The 24,414-nt window shown below is 42.3% G+C and overlaps 1 protein-coding gene across 1 annotated transcript; it reads left to right on the forward strand.

Annotated features, from left to right (window-relative positions):
• Positions 1-947: 947 nt before the first annotated feature.
• Positions 948-17,469, forward strand: ATF5 (activating transcription factor 5). Its single transcript, XM_073580684.1, has 3 exons — positions 948-1,246; positions 12,822-13,094; positions 13,838-17,469. Exons 2-3 carry the CDS (start codon positions 12,917-12,919, stop codon positions 14,602-14,604), a joined length of 945 nt encoding a protein of 314 aa, XP_073436785.1. The 5' UTR covers positions 948-1,246; positions 12,822-12,916; the 3' UTR covers positions 14,605-17,469.
• The last annotated feature ends 6,945 nt before the right edge of the window (positions 17,470-24,414 follow it).

Below are 24,414 nucleotides of genomic sequence, written 5' to 3' on the forward strand. Positions count from 1 at the left end.
TGTGGGGGCATCATACTGACAGACCACCATACAGTGTAGGGGCCTTGATACTTTGTGTGTTGACTATAGGGATATCATAGGGGGGCACTTTAGCTGCATCATGCTGTGGGGATTATCGGGTGTTGGTGGCACTGTAATCACATTTTATACTGTATGTGTGGGGTAAAACTGTGTGTATGAGGGCATTCACTGTGTGTTGGTGGGAGCATCATACTCTATGATGGCTAGAAAAGGGGTATCACTGGTTAGAACACTAAGGGGTTTTAATAGGGGCATAATGATTGTGTACAAGCCGTAATATATGTCCCTCTCCTGGTTTATAACAGTTGGGAGATGTTATTATTACAGCGCCATTTTTTCCATCCATGGCGCTTTACATAGATACGACGCCACCAAATGAATAAATAAATATATTTAAATATATGTAAATAGTTTTACTTTTTTGAGAGGGCAGAGGAGTAAACTCAAGCAGCAGTTCCCACGTTGTAGCGCACAGTATAACACATCCTCAAGTGTTTTGAGAGAAGTTAGAAAAAAAAAAAGGTTGGAATATTTTCAGTCATCTGACCATCACACGGAGGGCCTCGGCCTGGCCGCCCAATGAGCTGCCATAAACCCGGTGACCTGCACAGCCCACACCTCCCTCCAGGCTGATGCAATGCTGTTGCAATCTAAGCATGTCACTTTTCTGTTCACAAATAGTCCCTGTAAATCCTACCGGGCATGAACAAAAAGTAAAAAAAATAAAAAACTGACTAAAAAGTAGGTGACAAAAAGTGAAACAAAATAAAATGGCAAGAGAAAAGCAGAAATAATGTGACACAAACTGCAGCGGTGATGTGAACAGGTCCCAGAGGGGCTGATAGTGAGGCGTGGAGTCCGCGGAGGGATCTGTAGCACAGCTGATGTCACCTCTGCTGTCTACACTGGGCTGACGGTGAGGCGTGGAGCCGCGGAGGGATCTGTAGTCCCAGCTGATGTCACCTCTGCTGTCTACACTGGGCTGACGGTGAGGCGTGGAGTCCGCGGAGGGATCTGTAGTCCCAGCTGATGTCACCTCTGCTGTCTACACTGTACAAAGTTCAGCCCCTGTAAACCTAGAAGCCAGAACCTCCCAGCAGCAGCTCTAGCCTGGACACACGCCGCTCTCGTACATGAGTCGCCATGGCTTTTTAGACTTGCACGACTACGCAACAAGTGTGCGACTGCACTTGTGCTACGACTACAACACAACTGCGAAAATGGCGTAAGTAGTTTAGCTAGTGTGACCGCCTAGCTTTGTTTTTTTTGTGGTGCATATCATAATTGTTATATATCACGATATATGGCGCCAACATATTCCGTAGCACTTTACAATTCAGTAAGCCATAATGGAATATTACGTATAATAGATATATTAATGCAAAACACTACTGTAGCATGTGGCCCCACAGGCCAACTATTGGGGGTGACCACACAAGGTTTGGCGCTGTCCTAATATAAAACTAGAGATGGGATCTCTTATATACCATGTCGTGGCTCTTCCATAAGTGTCAGAGAACCTAATGAATGAGGCCGCTGTCCAAATCATCTGGATTCTTTATAAAAAGAAAGGTCCAACTTTGCCCCCTTGTATGTTATTATGGGCCCTTGGAAGTTAGTGGAAAATCACAGTACCTGCAGAACTAAAGAATCCTCGGTGATATAAAATAGAGATTTTTATCAACCGACGCGTTTTGGGGTAATAAACCAAATGGCCCTTTGGTTGTCTAGTCTGTAGTTAGATTTCTAAATGGTTAAATGTGATCACAGGGGATTTTGCAAACTCACAAAATCGGTCTGTATGTGGATCACTGATCGTCACGTGACAACTGTTGTGATGTTTTGGTGTAGTCCTGTCAGTCAGAAGCTCGTGTGCGGCCCCCTGGGAAATGACTGACAGATCAGGTCCCCAAGAGATTTTGCAGCAGCTGTGACATAAATTTATTAAATCAACATATCCATCGTTTTATATATATATATATATATATATATATATATATATATATATATATGTATCTCCTATGTGAACGCTACAGGGGTTCCCATTGCTGGGGTTTGGCAGAATGGGGGGCTACATGTTGAATCGAGCGGCTGTTGAACATTCCCTCAAAGTCTATATGACTGACAAGGATAACCATGCTCTGTATTCAGTTGTCTCCATCAGACCCATAGACTTTGAAGGAATGCTTGACCACCACGACATTCAAATGGGAAACTCAAGACCCTAAGGCCGGGATCACACATGCAAGAAACACGGCCGAGTCTCGCATGTTAATACCCGGCACTCGGAGCGGAACGTGCGGCCACATAGCAATACATGGAGCCGCACGCTCCGCTCTCGAGTGTCGGGTATTAACATGCGAGACTCGGCCGTATTTCTCGCATATGTGATCCCGGCCTAATTCTGTAAATCAGTAGGTATCCCAGTATCAGTTGCCCCAACATGGTATCCCCCCTTCATGCGACTGGTGGGGTTACCCTTACTGATGTAGTAGTTCTAGTCTATCCAGTAAATAAGTGATAATTATCAGTTGAACACCTTTGCAAAGGGGTATTCCTCTACAACCTAAACAATGCACATGACAGTCAAATATTTATTCCCAAAAGCACAAAAAAGCACAATATGATCCAAAAAAAAATTGTTTGCACAAAAAGATTTAGAAAATATGGAGGCACTAGGGTTGTGGTGTTAATAAAAAAAAAAAAAAAAAATGCACAGGTTGCATAGAAGCCACAGATACCCATTCCATACTGATCCACAATACTGACAAAAATGTTGTAACGTGTAGAGCACACATACCGTTTGTAATATCCTTTATTTGCCTTGAGAGCATGATTGATGTGTATATTTTATCACAAATTTGTCCATGCACACTATTTTTCATGGGGTATTCCATTATGTTGACGTTACCAACTATCCATCAGAAAAGTGCTAACTTCCAGATGAATGTAAGTCTGATCTATGGGACCTCCATCTCTCATCAGAACGGGTCACTTTTGTCCCCTGTAGAATGGAGTGGCAATGAGGATGCGATGCAAGACCACTCCTCCAAACATTCTCTAAAGGTTTACTGGAGCAGTAGTGAGCATGCGAGACCACCGCTACACTCATTCTCTATGGGTTTGCCAGAGCAGTAGAGAGCATACGAGACCAGACCACCGCTCCACTCATTCTTTATGGGTTTTCCAGAGTGGTAATGAGCATACAAGACGACCACTCCACTCACTCTCTATGGGTCTGTTTGAGCAGTAGTGAGCATACGAGACCACCAATCCACTCTTTTTTCGGTGGGTCTGCCAGAGAAGTAGTGAGCATACAAGACCACTGATCTACTCATTCTTTATGGGTCTGCCAGAGCGATAGTGAGCATGCGAAACCACCGCTTCACTCATTTTCAATGGGTCTGTCAGAGCAGTAGTGAGCATGCAAGACCACCAATCCACTCATTGTGCATAGGTTGGCCAGAGCGAAAGTGAGTATATGAGACCACCGCCCTACTCATTCTCTATGGGACTGCCGGAGCAGTAGTGAGCATGCAAGACCACCAATCCACTCATTCTGTATAGGTCTGCCAGAGCAGTAGTGAGCATGCGAAACCACTGCTTCACTCATTCTCTATGGGTCTGCCAGAGCAGTAGTGATCATGCGAGACCACCAATCCACTCATTCTGTATAGGTCTGCCAGAGCAGTACTGAGCATGCAAAACCACTGCTTCACTCATTCTCTATGGGTCTGCCAGAGCAGTAGTGAGCATGCGAGACCACCAATCCACTCATTCTGTATAGGTCTGCCAGAGCGGTAGTGAGCATGTGAGACCACTGCTTCACTCATTCTCTATGGGTCTGCCAGAGCAGTAGTGAACATGAGAGACCAATGCTTTACTTATTTTGTATGGTCTGCCAAAGTAAGACAACCGCTTCACTCATTCTATGTGGTCTGCTGGAGCGCTTTACTTGACCTTTTCTGGCAGTCCCATAAAGAGTGAATGGAGTGGTGGTCTCATGTATTCAATTCGTACAGAGAATAAAAATGCTTTGTTCTCACGATGGGTGGGGGTCCCAGTTGTCAGATGTACACCCATGTAGAAGTTATCACCCATCCTGTGGATGACAACTTCTGCCTATTGAAATGCCTGATCATTTAAAGAGGTTGTCCAGGAATTTAACATTGATAGCCTATCCTTTCATCCATTAATGGCCTTTCAGGATCTGATCAGTGGGGGTACGACACCCGGCACCCGCCGTTCAGCCGGAACTGCTCAGTTAGTCAAATCAATAGATGATGGATATGCAGTACCCAGTTGTGTCCACTATAAAGTCGACAGAGATGTGTTGTGCAGGTCCATAACTCAACGGCTCTGGCTGCCGCCAACATCGGGAACAGCTGATCTGCAGAGGTGCTGGGTGTCGCACTCCCTGTGATCAGACATTGATATACCATTCATGGATAAAAGGAGAGGCCATCAATGTTAAAGTCCCGTACAACCCTTTTACTCTAAGGCAATTTTCCCAAATCAAAGATTACCCCTTTTCAGTGTTCCAGCTTCCAGTCCATATAAACCTTATAAATTTCCCTCTATGCTTGGTAATTAAGTGCTAGAGGATTGACAAATATATGTTCTGATAAATGGAGCTCTCTGCCTCGATGGTATTTCTTCTATGGAGTTGGTAAAAAAAAACAAGGGTTTGCTTCATATGGCAAGCATAGCCATGCCAAAAGCAGACCATTTTGGCATACCCATGCACAATAAATCTATATCAATGGTAGAATGAAGTTCAGGAGTTTTTCTGAGGACATATGAAGATTGTGTACTACGTATACAGTCTGCAACAAGCATAACGGTTCCCATACTCGTGAGAAAAAAGCCGGTCAAAATAGTCGGTTACAACCATAATGATTTCTTTATAAAGAAAAATATAAATAAGAGAACAGTTTGTAGGGACATCAACCAAAATAAACCTTAAAAGCGCTATCCACATTGGCCAGATTATTTTAATTATAAGGGTTCCACAAGGATTATCTGATCACTGGTGGTCCGACTGCACAATGATCAGCTACAATCCTTGGAGGAACTTATCGGCGAGTGTTTTAATTCTCTACATCACCCCCACAGGAGAAGTGAAGTATTACACAGATATTAATTTTTTTGAAAGCTGCTGTCCTCCATGGCAAAGAGATAAGGATCCTGACTGGTAGACCGCCATCTATTAACTCCCTATTAGTTATAATTTCCATTTAAATAATCCTTTTTTAAAATGAGTAAAAAAAAAGTCATGAGAACTAGATATAAATTATAAATTGCGTTATACATTTCTAATATATTTAATGTTAATATTAAGAAAAATTATTAAAAAATATCAGTTTCCAAATACCACGACTAGCAATTTTTAAGGAGCCCAGTTGGCCTGTTTCATTCTAGTGGACCCTATTAGTTGCGGCCCTGTCGTTTAATCTCAAAGATCAATGTGTTAAATGTAGAGTAGGGTTTAGCAGCGATAGCTGTAAATAATAATGTTCTCGAATAGGACCATCTGCAGCAGCTCAGCCCCTGGGGGGTTAATTTACTGTTGTTTTTCATGGACCTGGTAAGTTCCCAGGAGAGATGCTGAAGGTTGGAGAGGCTTAGAGCTGTTAGTGACTAAACCTGCCATACCTGTTATCAATACATATTATATACTGTACTTCATATATTCCTTTTCCAAAGTCAAAATCAAAATCTCAAAATTGTCTAAAGCAGTGGTGGGCAAGCGGGCAATTCAGGGACCACATCCGGAGCTCCGAAGATGATAATCTTTATTTTTATAAAGCGCTAACATATTCCGCAGCGCTTTACAGTTTGCACACATTATCATCACTGTCCCCGATGGGGCTCACAATCTAAATTCCCTATCAGTATGTCTTTGGAAAGATGTTTGGAAGATGTGCTAGGTTGACCACCAATAAGGCTGTACCATCTTCGGAGCCCCAGATGTGGCCCCTGGAATTGTCGCTCGCCAACCTCTTCTTTAGACAATGACAACCTTGATGCTTTAGATTTCTATAAAAGAATTTCAGTAATGTATAGGTATACCTGTCATACTATATCACATAAAACCTAAGGTATGCAGAGAAAACATGTCTATACATCACAGATTGAGCTCAGAAATAACATTGCACAACCAGGGAGAGAACCAGGTGAACAGAAAGAAAAATCCTTCCAATTTTTATGACAAAGTATTCCTTAACTCTTCTTGATTATTTGGCCACTAGGTGGCAACATTCTATTAACATATGGGCATTGAACAGTATTAGATCATGTTGCAGCACTGGCTTAATAAATGATGTAAATCTGTTTGGAAAATTGTTATAGACTACGGTATATAAAAATATGTGGGTTAATATATATATATGTGTGTGTGTGTACACTCACTGGCCACTTTATTAGGTACACCTGTCCAACTGTGTGTTAAGACTTAATTTCTAATCAGCCAATCACATGGCGGCAACTCAGTGCATTTAGGCATGTAGACATGGTCAAGACAATCTCCTGCAGTTCAAACCGAGCATCAGTATGGGGAAGAAAGGTGATTTGAGTGCCTTTGAACGTGGCATGATTGTTGGTGCCAGAAGGGCTGGTCTGAGAATTTCAGAAACTGCTGATCTACTGGGATTTTCACGCACAACCATCTCTAGGGTTTACAGAGAATGGTCCGAAAAAGAAAAAAAATCCAGTGAGCGGCAGTTCTGTGGCCGGAAATGCCATGTTGATGCCAGAGGTCAGAGGAGAATGGGCAGACTGGTTCGAGCTGATAGAAAGGCAACAGTGACTCAAATTGCCACCCGTTACAACCAAGGTAGGCAGAAGAGCATCTCTGAACGCACAGTGCGTCGAACTTTGAGGCAGATGGGCTACAGCAGCAGAAGACCACACTGGGTACCACTCCTCTCAGCTAAGAACAGGAAACTGAGGCTACAATTTGCACAAGCTCATCGAAATTGGACAGTAGAAGATTGGAAAAACGTTGCCTGGTCTGATGAGTCTCGATTTCTGCTGCGACATTCGGATGGTAGGGTCAGAATTTGGCGTAAACAACATGAAAGCATGGATCCATCCTGCCTTGTATCAACGGTTCAGGCTGGTGGTGGTGGTGTCATGGTGTGGGGAATTTTTTCTTGGCACTCTTTGGGCCCCTTGGTACCAATTGAGCATCGTTGCAACGCCGCAGCCTACCTGAGTATTGTTGCTGACCATGTCCATCCCTTTATGACCACAATGTACCCAACATCTGATGGCTACTTTCAGCAGGATAATGCGCCATGTCATAAAGCTCGAATCATCTCAGATTGGTTTCTTGAACATGACAATGAGTTTACTGTACTCAAATGGCCTCCTCAGTCACCAGATCTCAATCCAATAGAGCATCTTTGGGATGTGGTGGAACGGGAGATTCGCATCAGGGATGTGCAGCCGACAAATCTGCGCCAACTGTGTGATGCCATCATGTCAATATGGTCCAAAATCTCTGAGGAATGCTTCCAGCACCTTGTTGAATCTCTGCCACGAAGAATTGAGGCAGTTCTGAAGGCAAAAGGGGGTCCAACCCCTTACTAGCATGGTGTACCTAATAAAGTGGCCAGTGAGTGTATGTATGTATGTGTGTGTGTGTGTGTGTATGTATATATATATATATATATATATATATATATATATATATATATGTATATATTGTCCCTATGTGTATTTTGCCTTGGAACACTAGCGCAGTGACATAATTTCCCCAGTATCACTTTGTGCTCTGTGACGTTAATCACTTATGGCAATCGTTCTGGGGCATACAATAGGCAAATGGCCAAGAAAGACGTTACACAAATACTGCACAACTGTACTCTGCATGTATAGCTGATATAATACAGTGTAAATAAATTCAAACTCTAAAAATCTTTAAAAAAAAAAAAAGCCTGAAAAATCCTTAAAAAATATAAATCCTAGATTCCATTAAAAAAGTTTTTCCAAAGTCCTAATATATAAAAGTAATGCCCAGCCGTGCAATTGTGATAAAATAAGGGGCTAGTTCCTGAATTGCTGGGCATATGAGTAGTTTGGAAACTCGGGGTGGTGAGTACCCCCTATGGGAGCTGTAGTTGTGACCATAATGTTCATCACCCAAGAGGCTGAACAGAGGTGTAACTTGAAGCCCCAAACCCCGAATGCAAAATCTGTAACACCCATTGTGTGGCATTTATACTAATGGTGTCTGTTTATATGGTAGGGGAGAGTATGGTCACCCCTACAGTCTGCCATGCCCATTAGATGAAAGTCATCTGAACCTGCTGCAATCAGACGGACATATAAATTGACTCAAGATCTTAATGCAATGCAAAGACTGGCCAGCGGCTCTCCCGACCTGAGCTTGACAGCTGCACAAAAATACATGAAGCTGTCACGCTCGGGTCAGAATAGCCGCCGGCCAGTCCATGCTCTGTGTTCTGATCTTGGGTCCTATATATATACTGCCATCTGACTGCGCCCTAACGCTGTGCCATCAATATAAAAGTACTAGAAAACCCCTTTTAAGACCCCGGGGTCCCTGATATAGCTATTCCACTCAAGCTGAAGTTACTAAAAAAAAATATGCTTTATTTTTGCTGATTTCCCCTTTTGTAAATCAAAAAAACCCTATGGGATTTCCTTTATGTAAGCAAGAAAAAAAAAATTCCGAAATGACTCCAAAGTCAAATGACTATGACCAGACGCGATGAGGAGATGGAGTCCGCCTCTTATATCCCGTGGGGAATTGTAATCCCTGCTTCTTTAGACGATTCCTATGGCAAGGAATGGGTTAATTGTAGGAGGGAGATGCGGTGATGTAATCTCCCGATTACAGTATACATGTTTAGTCTCCCGACGTTGGGACTCATATCACTTTCGCAGCACAGACATCATCAAACCTTTGGCTTGAAAGTGATCATGGCTTTCTAAATCTTGCAACCCCGCAAACCAAGTGTGCTCGTGCACTTGTGCCGCACCACAGCGTCTGCAAAGATGGAGTAAGTACCAACACAATGCCCACGTCATTTTATTTTATTCATATTCTATAATCTAGTGACGGCTGATAATTTCACTTCCTTTATCTGGGTAAGTGGCGGATCCATATCAATATAAAAAGGCAACTACAGATTAATGTGGCGCCACTTGACCAATGACTATAACGTGGGCAGAAAATAAAACGTGGAGTTTATATCTAAAATGTAGATTTTTTTTTTTTTTACCTAGTTGGATTTAATATTTTCATTATTTTTTATATCAATATTTGCATCGTTTTATTTTGACATTCAAATATATGTATTTTTTGTAAATTGGTGGTGTACTTTTTTTTTTCCCCTCTTTTGGAGGCATTTATTTTTAGATTTTTTTTGCAAATTTTCAATATATTTTAATGAATATAAATAGACAAAAAAAAACTTAAAATAGAGAATGTGTTCTGTAAATCTGTTGCTCGGGCTCTACCTGAACCATCTGCGCCAGCTCAGCCCTTGGGATTTAATTTACGCTTGTTTTTCATGGATCAGAAAAATCATTCCCGGGGGGGGGGAGAGAGTTTAGAGATAAGTAGCATTTACTGTAAATGCAGCAGGTTGGGCACAGGGAAGGGAGGGTTATGGAAGAAGACAATCCGTCATCCAGATCCATGGAGAACAATGTTAATATACAGAATGAAGGGATTTCTTAAATGGGAACAGTCCTTGATTTATTATAAGTGTAAATGATAAAAATGTATAAAATGTAAAATTATCAAACTGCGTAAAAAAATATTTTTCCCTCCAAAATGTTCATAATTTAATAATTTTCAAATGTCAGGCAAAATGTTTTTTATTTTTTTTTATTTTATGGCAACAGGGTCACTTTTGGTATTTCAGTTCGGCCCCAGCACTTGACTTGTCTCTTTAAAGGGGTTGTCCGGGATTAATAAAAGTAATGGGGCTGAGCTGCAATACCTCACACAACCTGCAGTAGACGAGTGTGGCGCTGTTTTTTAAAGAAATCAGAAGGGTTATCTAATCCTTGACAACAGTTTTAAAGGGAACCTGTCACCATGAAAATGTAGTCCAATCTGCAGGTAGCATGCTATAGATCCGGAGGATTGAAGTAGATTGAGATATAGTTTTGTGAGAGAGGATTGTTTTTTCATCTTTAATCATCTGCTTCTTCTGGGGTTTCCAGTCCAGTGGGCGGTCCTATCAGTGATTAACAGCTGTCTCTGTGCACAGTTATACAAAGAAAGCTGTCAGTCACTGATAGGACCGCCCTCTGGACAGAAACCCCCAGAAGAAGCAGAGGATTAAATGATTAAGGCTAGTTTCACACTAGCGTTTATTCGACGCAGCGCATGGCGCCGCTAAGCCTCGCCCCCTGCCGGCTCCCTGCCCGCCCCATCCGGTCATCTCCGCCAACTATCGCACATGGACGCTTGCGATCTGCGCACCCTATCTTTAGCATAGGGTGCGCAGATCGTGCGCTAGTAGGACTTTGGCATGCGCTGCGCACTTTTGAAGGTGTGCCCGTGCGCGCCGAACGCAGCATGTTGCATTTCGGCGCGCGCGGGCACACCTTCAAAAGTGCGCAGCGCATGCCAAAATCCTACTAGCGCACGAACTGCGCACCCTATGCTAAAGATAGGGTGCGCAGATCGCAAGCGCCCATGTGCGATAGTAGGCGGCGATGACCGGATGGGGCGGGCAGGGAGCCGGCAGGGGGTGGGGCTTAGCGGCGCCGTGTCGAATAAATGCTAGTGTGAAACTAGCCATAATCACAGGTTGTACTAAATCTTATCTAAAAAAAAAGCTATATATCAATCTGTCTAGCTCCTCCTGCTCTATTACATGGTGCCTGAAGATTAGATTACATTTTCATGGTGACTGATCTCCTTTAAGATACATGTAACGGCAGTTCCAATCCTCCGTTGAAATGGATACTGGAAGACTTGCCCCGACCGCCATGTCTCCGGTCCTGAGTTAACTGTTTCATATACAGGTCTGGACACCCTGCGATCGGGCCTGCTCTCCGATGCCAACATGGCCTGTGTTTAATGGATGTATGAAACCAGCACCAGGACTCCTTCTGACGTCCTTTTGTTTTCTACGTCCATGTTTTATTTTCCCGTTTTGAACCTGCACAAGAAGAAAAATCACAGCCTGCACTAGTTTCTTCCGTATTTCAGATGAAACTCTCGTTTTCAAGTCTATGGGTGCACCAAAAAAAAATAAATCGGAGCCCGTACAGATCAACCATATAATGTCCACTTTTTAGAGATACATTAAAATTCTATACAATAGGAAACTGTATTTTGTCTTGTAAATTATAATAACTGCTGTTGTAAAAAAAACAAATGCTATACGCATGAACAATTAGATAAAAATTGCCTGTTTATTCTGCATGATACTCAGATTTCTTTTTCTATTCTTGTGTGAGCCATACAGAAGACGATCTACTTGTATAGGTCATGTTATATGGAGGCAGTGGATGAGTTTGGGAATGATCGGTTCTGATGATATAGTGATTGGCTGAGTTGGATTTCTTTTCATTAACCACTAATGTCCCACCTAGATATAAATTGGCAGAAGGGTCTGCTGTTTGTCCCATAGTCCTGATCTATAATTAACAGGCCTACTAATGTTAACTTCCACATATATGGGACAAAGGATATTTCCGCTATCTTATGTCTGTGTCTAAGGGTACCGTTACACATAGCGATGCACCAGCGATCCCGACAACGATATGGATCGCTGGTGCATCGCTAAGTGGTCGCTAGTGAGCTGCCACACAGGCAGATCTCACCAGCGACATCGCAGGAGTCGGGGGTCGCTACTTACCTGTCAGACGAGGCGATCCTGACGTCCTCCCGCCCGCGTCCACGCGTCGCTCGTCGGCGCCACAGGAAGCGCCCGACGAGAAATGGTCCAGGACCTTCTCGCGCGATCAGCGATAATCAGCGGGGGAGCCGGTCGGAGGTAAGTATCACATGTAGCGATATCGCTAGCAATATAGCTGCTACGTCACAAAATCGGTGACTTTACAGCGATATTGCTAGCGATATCGCAGTGTGTAATGGGGGCTTAACACAGAGTTTAATAAAAAAAAAATTGAGGGATTTGCTGATCCAGTGATTGATATTGCAGCAACTGATCTGCCGGCGCCCTCTGTCTGTGGGTTATAAAATTAGCACTGTTAATGACTTCTCTGCTCTGTGAATTGCTGAATGCACAATATGTGGCAAACACGTTAGCATTGAAGTAGTTATTTAATAACCAGCTTGGTTAAACATAGACCTAGCAGTATCCTTCTCCCTGTCACAGGTTTCCTGGAACTACGACCTTTCATCTTTAGATCAGATAACTTGCTTCCAGTAGACACATAACAGCTGCAGTTCCAGCAAAGTTTCCTCAAGTACCCCTTGGGGGCTATGCTTTGACGAGTGTCTTAAAGTCAAAAGCAACTAAGATATTCGTATTCAATAAAAGATTTAAAAAAAATAGATTTTTATTTTAATTTTTTTAAAATTTGTATTTTTTAAAGTCATTGAATGATCTTCGATCTCACCTTCCAAAATGTGATCCACAACTTTACAACATTTAAAGGTCATTGACATCTAGATTTTTGTGACCTGTATCACACTTGTGTTCAGTTGCTCATATTTTCCAATTGTTACAAAACTTCAGATATGGCATTGTTCAAAAATATCTAAGGCTTCAGTGTTATACACAAATGTGACTATTGCCCCATGGTCGAGGCACCAAAATTAATACACCTTTTTGTTGCAGGTCTTTTGTACCCTCTGCGCCTTCCGCTGTCATCTCCAGCTGGAATCGTGCTCCCAAACAGTTTTCCGGTCCGAACCTGAATAATTCTGGTCAAGATGTCTCTCCTGGCGGCTTTGAATCTGGATCTGGAGATCTCGATGTTGCCAGTTAGCACTCTGCACTGGCGGGCGGATCTCCTTAAGATCCCTGCTCATGGAAATCACTATGAACAGCTTCCAGTGCACATGGAAAACGGGGTCAATTTGCACGGGGCTGAAGGAGGATGCCTGGCAGGTAAGTGGGACATAGCCATCTTAATAAATGTCTATCTAGAGTCTCCAGCTCATGGGTTCCTTTGTCTGTCAAAGATTCAAGAACAAGTACTCAACTGGTCCCAAAGAGCTAAGCGGAAGCTCTTGAGTCCCAATGCAAAATTGTATTCATGGCCCCCTGCATGCTATTTTTATTACTGGTGTCTTTTATGTGGTAGGAGGGTGTTCGGGGCCTCCTTTGTCTAAACACTTAAGTACTCCAAAATTTTAAATTTTTTGACTCCGCCCTGGGAACACCCCAAATTAGTCACTTTTAGGGGAGGTGGGAGGTGCAGACTCAGACTATTTTTGGTCTGAGTGCGGTCTGACAAAACATCGGATTGTACTCTGACCATTTTTGTTCTGTGGGTCTGTGAGTCTGTCCTATGAAAAATATTGCTGCATGCCCAAGTTTGATCCGAAGTTTAATCAGATGTCAACGGAGTTCATTTCCATAGACTGACTGAATGGAGAAGATGGAGAAAATTTTTCTCTATCTTTTCCTCATCCGAGACAATCGCATCACACTATGATCATACTCTGATCAAACTCTGATCAGAATTTGATCAAAGAGTGATTTGCACAAATCTACCCTTTTTGGGTACACCATGTAGTGGTAATAATAAAAAAAATGACAAAACAGCTTGAATCGTGTCTGATTTTTCAGCGAATGACTAATAACTGAGCATAATGCTAAGTTTTTACTTTTACTTTTTTTTTGTACAGGCGAAGGATTCACGGATTGGATGACGGAAAGGGTGGACTTTTCATGTTTCCTGCCAGCAGCGGCCGAACCATCCGTGCCAGGTCCTCCTGCCCCGGACTTGGAGGTCATGGCGACACTCCTGAAAAAGGAGTTGGAGCAGATGGAAGATTATTTCCTGGAGGAGACCCTCTCCCCTGGGCTTCCAATGCCTCATGATCAAGTGGCCCCCAGCACCCCGCCTTCTCATGAAGTCCACTTCCTCTTCCCAACACCAGATCAACAACTCAGTGATGATAGAGGAGTGGAGTACCATGCCTACATTGCAGAAACACCAGCTCCTGCCCCCGTGGCACTGGACACACTAGATTCTGGATGCCTTGAACTCCTGAATCTATACCCAGATGTTTCAAGTGATTTCCCTCAAGAAGATCAGCAGGATTTTATAGTGATTAACACAAATACTGACCCGCCAGTACAATCCAAACGACTCAACAGGCCTACCCCGTATGACCGCCCCAGCACTTCAGCCGCCAGCTGTGCCGTCTCACACCAGCCCAAAGGTGACCGCAAGCAGAAAAAGAGAGACCAGAACAAGACAGCAGCTCTTCGATACCGCCAACGGAAACGTGCAGAATACGATGCTTTGGATGAAGAATGTCACGGACTAGAAGTCCTCAACAGAGAGCTGAAAGAAAAGTCAGATTCCATCGAAAGAGAGATCCAATATGTCAAAGATCTTCTCATCGAGGTCTACAAGGCCAGGAGTCAAAGGCTCCGCAACAACTAGATGTTGAAAAATACAAACACTTTATTCTGGAAAACTACTTCCAGCCTCAAACACTGGACTTGAAACTGTAAAAGTAACTTTGGGTCTTTAAAAAAATCAAGCACAGGTTCCCAGACACTGAAAAATATGTTTAAAATCCACAGCGCCACCTATAAGCAGACCAGTTATTGCTTATAGTAGTCTATTTTTTTCATGAGATATGTGTAGGGAAAAGGTAATTTGATTACTGCAGATCTTTTTAGTTGACCCCTGGCTATTTTTACAAGACGGAAGCACTTAAAAGCAGAAAATCACCAAGCACATAAGTTGCACATCAGCCATTTATTCCTACAAAGTGCGAGGCAGTTATAGGATAGGCAGCGAATGACTGAAGCCAGCACCTTGGACATGCTGACTTTATGAATGTGATGTAGAGAGATACTTACATTGATTTTTAATTCTGAATAGCTGTAGATTTATGAGTGGATATATAAGCTATATATATATATTGATGTTTTTATTCGAAACCCTTTACGCCTTTAACCTTCACCCACTACGACCCTGCAAGTAATAAAATTGAGCAACAGCAAATAACAAAAAATATCACTCTAGCCAAAAGAATTTTGCATGGAAAACCTATTTTTTTAAGATTCCTAATCATAATCTTATGTAGACGAAAACTTCATAATGAAAACCAGACTGGTTGTGTATAAATCATGTATCTCTTAAAACTGGCCATAGATGGGGAAAATGTGCCCCCTATTCGAATATCACTTCAATATTTTTCACTGGATGTCGGTCACTGACAAATATTTACTAGACGAGCCCTGACCAATGGATAAAATTTCCATATGATGGAAATACTTGTCAGGGGCCATCTTACAGGCTGCAGACACCTATGACATTGAAAAAAATTATATTTTTTAAATAGATTAGTGGTTACCTTTTAATAAAACTGCAAAATCGGCAATCTTTTTTCCTTCATTCATTTTCAGAGCCCTTGATATGTAATTTGTAGCTTGATTCAAAATTTCAGATATTTCTCTTCTTGGAGTGTCTGTCCCAGTAATATAGGATGGATATGAGCTCCCGGGAGTTGTCATATACATTAACAAATATTTAAGTACAGCTTCTATCCTGCACTTATTTCCTTTTCATGTACTGGCCTACAGCCTGTTTTCTCTGCCCTCCCTGAGACTGTATATGCTTTTTTCCCCTCACCACACTGTGGAGATCTGTCTACAACCCCCTCCCTCACCCTACTGCTGTTTTTATGGTCTCATTCACACATACAGTTTTTGTGGACAAGTTCTATGCATGTTTTTCACGGATAACATTTGTACCAGCGATAGTCTATGAGGCCATTGATTTTTCAAAAATAGCGGAAACATGTCCGAATTAAAATTGATGGTCGGATTCAAATGTGCAATTCAAGTCAATGGGTCTGTGAAAAAATCGCACTGCACTTGGATGGCATCCAAATGCTGTCCAATTTTCATAGAATGGAGAAGGTGGAGAAACTTTTTTTTTTTTTTTTTTCAGTTTCTGCACACGCAAGGAAAAACCATGACACTCGGACCACTCTCTTATCAAAGTCTGATCAGAATAATTAGTCTGTTTTTCTCATACACTGAAAAATCCCATATGTGAATGAGGCCTAACATTGTAAGAAGCGAGTCATCAGAAACGAGAACTCTGGCAGATTTGTATCTTTTCAGCAGATCTTTTTCCTAAATAAGTGACTTACAGACACTGCAGCAGCAAAATGGTAGATTTTTAATGAAGGCTATTTAGAAAGTTGCTTAAGAGACAAATGAACAAAAAAAAATTAGTGCAAAGGTGTACACAGCCTTTAAGTTATTTAGTTCATGACTATTGATGAGCGAATGTGCTGGGATAAGGTGTTATCTGAGCATGCTGGAGTGCTAACAGAGCGTCTTCACCATGCTCGAAAAATATGCTTGAGTCCCCGCAGCTGCATGTCTTGGGGACATTTCTGGGAATCACTGCATGTGATGGAGCCGCGGGGACTCAAAAACATATTTTTCGAGCACACAGAAGACACTCTGTATGCACCCGAGCATGCTCAGATAACACTTTATACGAGCAAGTTCCTCTTCTCTAGTCATGACATAAATGAGTCAGGTAGGTATTCCCTTGGACACACATTTGTGTATAATTGATAGACTACCTCAAGCTCAAAGTGGCCGCCATTAGTAAACTTATGGTCGGATGTCGAATTTGTAAGATTCATTTGTGCATTTTTTTGCAGAAGGAAATACAATGGGACCACAGCTCATTTTTTTGCCTCAGAGCTTTAGAGGGTTTGATCAGTATCCATAAGCTGTCAATGATCAGTTGCGCGATTATTTGTACGATCATTGATTTCCAATAGTCAAACATACTCAGTGATTACATCTTTTATGATGACGTAAAAAAAGCATCATTTTTCGGCAGCGCATCTCTTTGGGTAAGGGGAATGTGCTGCTAATAATGAAGAGTTAATAAGTGATTGCAAAATGATCTTTTGTGATCGTTGTCCCAATGAATTACACATGTAAATCTTAGTACGCAAGTGCAGATCGGCTTGCGAAATCATCGATCGACACTTGTTTTGGGCAGCTGCTCCACTTAGATATTAGCAGCGTCCCGACTCGTTACTGTTTTTGTCATTGATCTGTAGACAAATCCTATGGGTTACTATCACAGCAAACTACTAAAATAAAACGTGTACAACATTATTGGGATGATTTTATAAGGCTGGGATTCAGGGACAATTATTTTGGGTTTGACATAGGTGTGATTTAAAGGGAATTGGGTGTTGTAGTTCTTTCTAAAGATACTTTGTAGTCATTAAAACAAAAATAAATAATATGTGTTCTCGTAGTATCGCCTCACTTGTCATAATTCAATTCTCACCTGCAAGTGAAAATCTGAATGGTGACTGACACATGCTCGAGGTACAGCTACAGTGATGCAAGTTTCCGCAGAATGTCATGGTGCCACGCCGGCTGTGCTTGTATCCACTAGTCCATCTTATGGCTTTAAAGTGAATCTGTCACCCCATTTTCGGCCTATAAGCTGTGGCCACAGCCATCAGAGTCTTATCTACAGCATTCTGTAATGCTGGAGATAAGGCCCCCCCCATGTAACCTCAAAGATAAGAAAAAAGAGATTACACTCACCGGGGGCGGGGTAAGAAGGAGGATGTCATCGCTAGAACATGGGAGGCGCCGGACCGCGACACCCATCGGACCGGACCGCCCCCTCCTGTGAGTATAATCTAACTTGTTTTTCTTATCTTTCAGGTTACATCGGTGGCTTATCTACAGCATTACAGAATGCTGTAGATAAACCCCTGATGGCTGTGGCCGCAGCTTATAGGCCAAAAATGGGGTGACAGATTCCCTTTTAAAAGGAATATGTCATCAGAAAATGAACTATTGTTTAAATCAGCTTTTTTTTAGTTAAATCAGTTTTTTTCACATCATACCGTATTACTAGCTTTATTAAAAACAAAAATTAGAAATCCTGCAATTTTCACAGTGACCACTGGGGCTATTTTAGACTTTAACTTCCTGTTGTTTCAGGAAATTCACATGAACATAGGCAGCAATCGGCTGATTCCGACCCCATATTTTTTAAAGCAGCAATGCTCAGCAGATGCCATCAGACACCGGACAATGAAATTCAACACAACGTCCAATCCTTCTCTGTCAAGGGAGATTCAGGAGGCCCACCATACACACAAGATAGTCAACTGGTCTGTCCAAAATCGGCAGCTTCGGATGAGTTTTCTCTAACATGTATGGAGGTTTTAGATTCTGGTTTACCCAACTATGGACAGTAGCAATTTAAGGAATACAATGAAGGGGTTGTAATGATTTTCCACTAATGATAATTTATTCATTAGGCAGTGAGTGGACTGACTTGTGTCTGAAGATTGAATTGGGGTGATGGTGGCGAGTCCAGAGCAAATGTTAAGGAGAAATTATAATTAAAGGAGCAATTGGAAAGTTTGGATTTTAGAAAAAAAATGAGTTACATGTTTGGACCTATAGGTTATATTTGCTCTAGGTTTCACAGCTTTTCCACCAAAAATGGTAGATATACTGACTTAGCTTAGGATAAAACCATGGAGAACCTGCTGAGCTTTCAGCCACCGACCTATGGGGATTGTGCGCCACATGAGCCTCTCATCAATGCATGAGGCCTACCAAGGCACTCACTTTTGACTTCATCCACAGTGCATTCAATGCAGGCAATAGGGTACATTTTATGACTTGATCTATGAATAGGATCACCACATCTTGTGAAGTAAAAGCAATCTCCATGCAAATGATTTATCATCAAAGAAACAAAATTATAGACATATTTTTTTACAGATGTGAAAGTATTACAGTCTAGAAAAAAAATATCTCAATAGTGGACACCTATGCCAAAGAAGTAATGTTTCAGGACAGAAGAGCCTGGTGACTGTAAGAAAACACCTTAATAAGTCCCAAAATTTTGGTGCAACTTGGGTGTTGAGCAAAATTGTTGCCACTTTTAGCATTTTCACACCAAAAATGGCAGAGCCCGTGTAATTCATTAACAGTTACACTATTTTAGTGGCGTAGCTTTTACCAGACATGTACTCCAGTCCCAGACTTACATATGTGGAGAAAGTGGAAATTAGTAACATAGTTTTGAAGGCTGAAGGAAGACCTTATGTCCATCTAGTTCAGCCTATTTTTAGTGCAGCTGTTCTGCATTGTTGATCCTGGGGAAGGCAAAAAACCCACAGAGTAGAAGCCAATTTTCTCCATAGGGAAAAAAATTCCTTCCCCTAGCTGGGTCAACCATCTACCTATAATATTCTGTTATTCGTAACCTTCTATACTGTTACAAGAAAAGCATCCATTCCTTTCTTAAATTCATTCAGTGAGTTGGCCATCACCACTTCCTCAGGAAGAGAATTCCAGAGCCTCACTGCTCTTACCGTGAAGAACCCTCTTCTATGCTGGTGCAGAAATTGTCTTTCCTCCAAATGAAGAGAATGCCCCCTTGTTCTTGTCACAGTCCTTGGTACAAACAGTTCATTGGAGAGATCTCTGTATTGCCCTCTGATATACTTGTATATACACTCACTGGCCACTTTATTAGGTACACCTGTCCAACTGTGTGTTAAGACTTAATTTCTAATCAGCCAATCACATGGCGGCAACTCAGTGCATTTAGGCATGTAGACATGGTCAAGACAATCTCCTGCAGTTCAAACTGAGCATCAGTATGGGGAAGAAAGGTGATTTGAGTGCCTTTGAACGTGGCATGATTGTTGGTGCCAGAAGGGCTGGTCTGAGTATTTCAGAAACTGCTGATCTACTGGGATTTTCACGCACAACCATCTCTAGGGTTTACAGAGAATGGTCCGAAAAAGAAAAAAAATCCAGTGAGCGGCAGTTCTGTGGCCGGAAATGCCTTGTTGATGCCAGAGGTCAGAGGAGAATGGGCATACTGGTTCGAGCTGATAGAAAGGCAACAGTGACTCAAATTGCCACCCGTTACAACCAAGGTAGGCAGAAGAGCATCTCTGAACGCACAGTGCGTCGAACTTTGAGGCAGATGGGCTACAGCAGCAGAAGACCACACTGGGTACCACTCCTCTCAGCTAAGAACAGGCATCTGATGGCTACTTTCAGCAGGATAATGCGCCATGTCATAAAGCTCGATTCATCTCAGATTGGTTTCTTGAACATGACAATGAGTTCACTGTACTCAAATGGCCTCCTCAGTCACCAGATCTCAATCCAATAGAGCATCTTTGGGATGTGGTGGAACGGGAGATTCGCATCAGGGATGTGCAGCCGACAAATCTGCGCCAACTGTGTGATGCCATCATGTCAATATGGTCCAAAATCTCTGAGGAATGCTTCCAGCACCTTGTTGAATCTCTGCCACGAAGAATTGAGGCAGTTCTGAAGGCAAAAGGGGTCCAACCCGTTACTAGCATGGTGTACCTAATAAAGTGGCCAGTGAGTGTATATTAAGTCTCCCCTAAGTCTTCTCTTTTCTAGAGTAAATAGACCTAATTTTGATAACCTTTCTGGGTATTGTAGTGAATCAACTCCATTTATCATTTTAGTAGCCCGCCTTTGAACCCTTTCAAGTTCAGTAATGTCTTTCTTGAGCACCGGCATCCAGAATTGCACACAATACTCCAAGTGTGGTCTGACGAGTGATTTGTACAGAGAGAGAATTCTGTTTTCATCTCGTGTCCCCAGACCTCTTCTAATGCATCCCATGACCCTATTTGCTGTGGTGGCAGCTGCCTGACACTGGGCACTCCAATTTAGCTTCTTATTGACTAAGATGCCTAAGTAATTTTCCATGTCTGATTTCCCCAGCAGTTTCCCATTTAATAAATAGTTGTAGCATCTGTTTCTCCTTCCCATGTGCATAACCTTACACTTATCTGTGTTAAACCTCATTTGCCATTTTTCAGCCCAATTCTCCAATTTACTCAAATCTGTCTGTAGTTGCAAACTGTCCTCCTTTGTGTTAACTACCTTACATAGTTTTGTATCATCTGCAAATACTGATATTTTACTGTGTAAGCCATCCACTAGATCATTAATAAATATATTAAATAGTAGGGGGCCCAATACAGAACCCTGTGGTACCCCACTAGTAACCCTGGCCCAATCTGAGTATGCCCCATTAATAACCACTCTTTGTTTTCTATCACTACGCCAGCTACCTACCCATCTACACATATTTTCCCCTAGCCCAAGCTTTCTCATCTTACTTACCAATCTTTTATGTGGGACAGTGTCAAATGCTTTAGAGAAGTCGAGATAAATGACATCCAATGATTCTCCTTGGTCCATTTGAGAGCTTACATCCTCATAGAAGCTGATCAGATTAGTTTGACAGGAGCGATCCTTCATAAATCCATGTTGATATGGAGTTAAACATTTATTAACATTGAGATATTCCATAATGCTATCTGTTGTGAGCTCATTTTCTCGTTCACTTTTGATGTCCGATGAACTCCCTCTGCTGGTGAAAGGAGGTGGTGAAACTGATTTGGATGGGAGAAACCTGTCACCTGAACAGGTGGATTGCGATTGGACATCCGGAATCTCTGGATATAAGGCAGCCGACGCCCTGTAGGGTTGCTTGTGATTTCTCTGCTCTGAGCTCTGGCCTCCAGTTCAGTTCCTGTCTTCTAAAGCTAAGTTTTGCTCTGTTATTGTTCCATGAGATTTTGTCTGATTTGGTTAGTTTTGTGTTCTGCCAGCCCCGGCTGGGGCTCTGCTGAATTTCCATTTTTGTCCCTGATCGGTTAAATCTCTTTTGCTCTGTCTTCAGAATATATCGGAGTGCTGATATAGGGATTTTGAAGTCTAGTGACTTCAGGGCTGTTTTTCCTATCAGACGTGTTGGGACATTTTTGGTAGGGTTTTTGCGGATTGCAGCCAGCATCTTTTCTGTCCTTTCCTATCTAGTTAGTTGGGCCCCATTGTTTGCTCTGCCTGTCTTTCTGTCTGTTTGTGTTTTCATCTGTTTTCACCGACAATACATGTTGGGGGCTGTCTATTGCTTTGGGGTCTGCTCTGGGGCAGTTTAGATTTCCCCTTTCTTTAGGCTTAGTTAGTTCTCCGGCTGTGAAGAGGCATCTAGGACCACCGTAGGAACGCTCGACGGCTACTGTTAGTTGTTGTGAATAGGATCAGGGGTCTGCAATCCGCTAGCTACCAACCTCTCCGGTTTTCTGGACTTAGCTTGCATTTTTGTTTTTTCCTCCTACGGTGACTCATTCATAACAGGTATCCCTTAGAAACCCTTCAAAAATTTTACCCACAACAGATGTTAAGATTACCGGCCTATAGTTTCCAGGTTCCCTTTTACACCCCTTTTTGAATATTGGTACCACATTTGCTTGCCGCCAATCAAAAGGAACAGACCCTGTATCTATAGAGTCTCTAAATATAAGGAATAGAGGCCTGTCTATCACATTACTTAACTCCCTTAATACCCGAGTGTGAATGTCATCAGAGCCTGGTGATTTGTCAATTTTAATCTTACTAAGGCGGTTCTGCACTTCTTCCTGGGTTAGGCAGGTAATACTTAATGGGGAGTTTACATTGACCCGCCATGCCAGTAGTATAAAATGCAGCAGTAAACCGTGGGGGCATAAATGAGTCTTTTATTTATCCACGTGTTTTGAAGCACAACTGCATCGTCCTCGGGATAAACAACAGGAGATTTGACTTCTGTAGTTTATCCTGAGGAAGAAGCAGATATTTTTTAAAATGCATTGACATCTGTGGTTTATCTTGAGGAAGAAGCAGATGTGCTTCGAAATGTGCTGACTTCTGTGGTTAATCCTGAGGAAGATGCAGGTGTGCTTCGAAATGCATTGACTCCTGTGGTCTATCCTGAGGAAGAAGCAGGTGTGCTTTGAAACTCTTTGATAAATAAAACCCGCATTCCTACTACCGTAGCGTAGGTTTATTTCCACTTTCTGCCGGTACACCTTATCCCTTTCAGTGGATATGCAGCAGCCAATTTCCTCAGTCTGCACAAGGGTTGAGACTTTCACAACTCTTGAAGGAGAGCATAGTCTTTCCTTTTATTTCTCTATTTAACCCGGATAAGACCCTATTGTGCCCATTAACTTTCCAGCTCTCTTCACAATCGACATCTGGAGCAGGCACACGGGACAGGTGCGCCACTTTAAGAATTATTTGCATCTTTCTCCCGCATGCCCCTTCCTTAAGACTTGTGTACAATGGTTTTAATCAATCGGACCCCAGGTGTTCTAGCTATTTACAGTATCTCTTCATCCGCTTTAGCAGATCACAATGGGAGAAGCTGCCCACATTAGTACTACCCCAAAACTGCAAGAGCTTAGCAAGCTCAGTCTACCAAAGTCTCTTCACCACCTCAGCAGCACCTGGGGCCATGAGAAAGCCAAGATGTTCTCCATTTCCTCCTCACTTTATCTGTCCTCTGGCTCCGCAAACCTATGATGCTGTAGGACAGGATGGTTCAGCTGTAATACAAAATGCAGGTTCCTTCTAAGCTAACCACTAAGGCCTGAAACCACCACCATCATGTTACCCTCATACATACAGTACCTTTAAACACTTAGTTGCCATGCAAATATAATTTGAATTCATCTTATCCCCAAGGCTCCATTTTTTTGCCCACAGCCATAATTCACAACTGTCCTGGATTTCCCAAGAGAAGCTGGGGCATTTGTAAACCCTCCCCAAAAATAGGCAATTCAAGGTGGGTTTGGTTGATCCTGCAGGGCTCAGGGTGGGTTTGTGTCTGTGTGGGGGCCTAAAAGAGACTTTACTAGGGCACTATTTCTGTGTGGGTGCACAGAAAGGATTGAGTAGTGTTAAGGTATATAGGGGGGTATAAAAAAAAAACTGCCATTGAATGCCCCACATTGTGGGTCCCTTTTTCTCATACTTCAGAGTTGGGCATTATGGTATATACACCTCCATACCACAGCTGTGGAAAACCATTTTGTAATTACGGTAATTGTAGCTACATTTTACACTTCTATGCATGCCACCGACACAGTGCCCCACTGCAGCTTCTGGCTTTTTGGGTGTGTACCTACCAAGTATTTATTATTATGTCATTTTTTGGAAGGGGATTGAATTTCGTTAAAAAAAATAGAAAACCTGTTATACTAGTACAGTTTGACAACTGGACACGTCACACCTAAACTGGGCCGTGCTGCACATATTGTTTTCTGTATGTGTGTGGCCTGCTTAGAATTTTTTAGGTCTTTTTTGACAAGTTTTCAATAACTAGGGTTGAAAAGAT

Source organism: Dendrobates tinctorius, unplaced genomic scaffold (genome assembly GCF_039654945.1).
Source record: "Dendrobates tinctorius isolate UK_male_01 unplaced genomic scaffold, ASM3965494v1 ptg000065l, whole genome shotgun sequence".
Taxonomy (NCBI): Eukaryota; Metazoa; Chordata; class Amphibia; order Anura; family Dendrobatidae; genus Dendrobates; species Dendrobates tinctorius.

What these genes read in the sequence shown, in the direction of transcription:
- ATF5 (XM_073580684.1), top strand. Translation starts at nt 12,917, where the DNA reads ATGTCTCTCCTGGCGGCTTTGAATCTGGATCTGGAGATCTCGATGTTG. An exon ending in TGAAGGAGGATGCCTGGCAG is followed by an intron (nt 13,095 to 13,837) that starts GTAAGTGGGACA and finishes TTTTTTGTACAG; the next exon opens with GCGAAGGATTCACGGATTGG.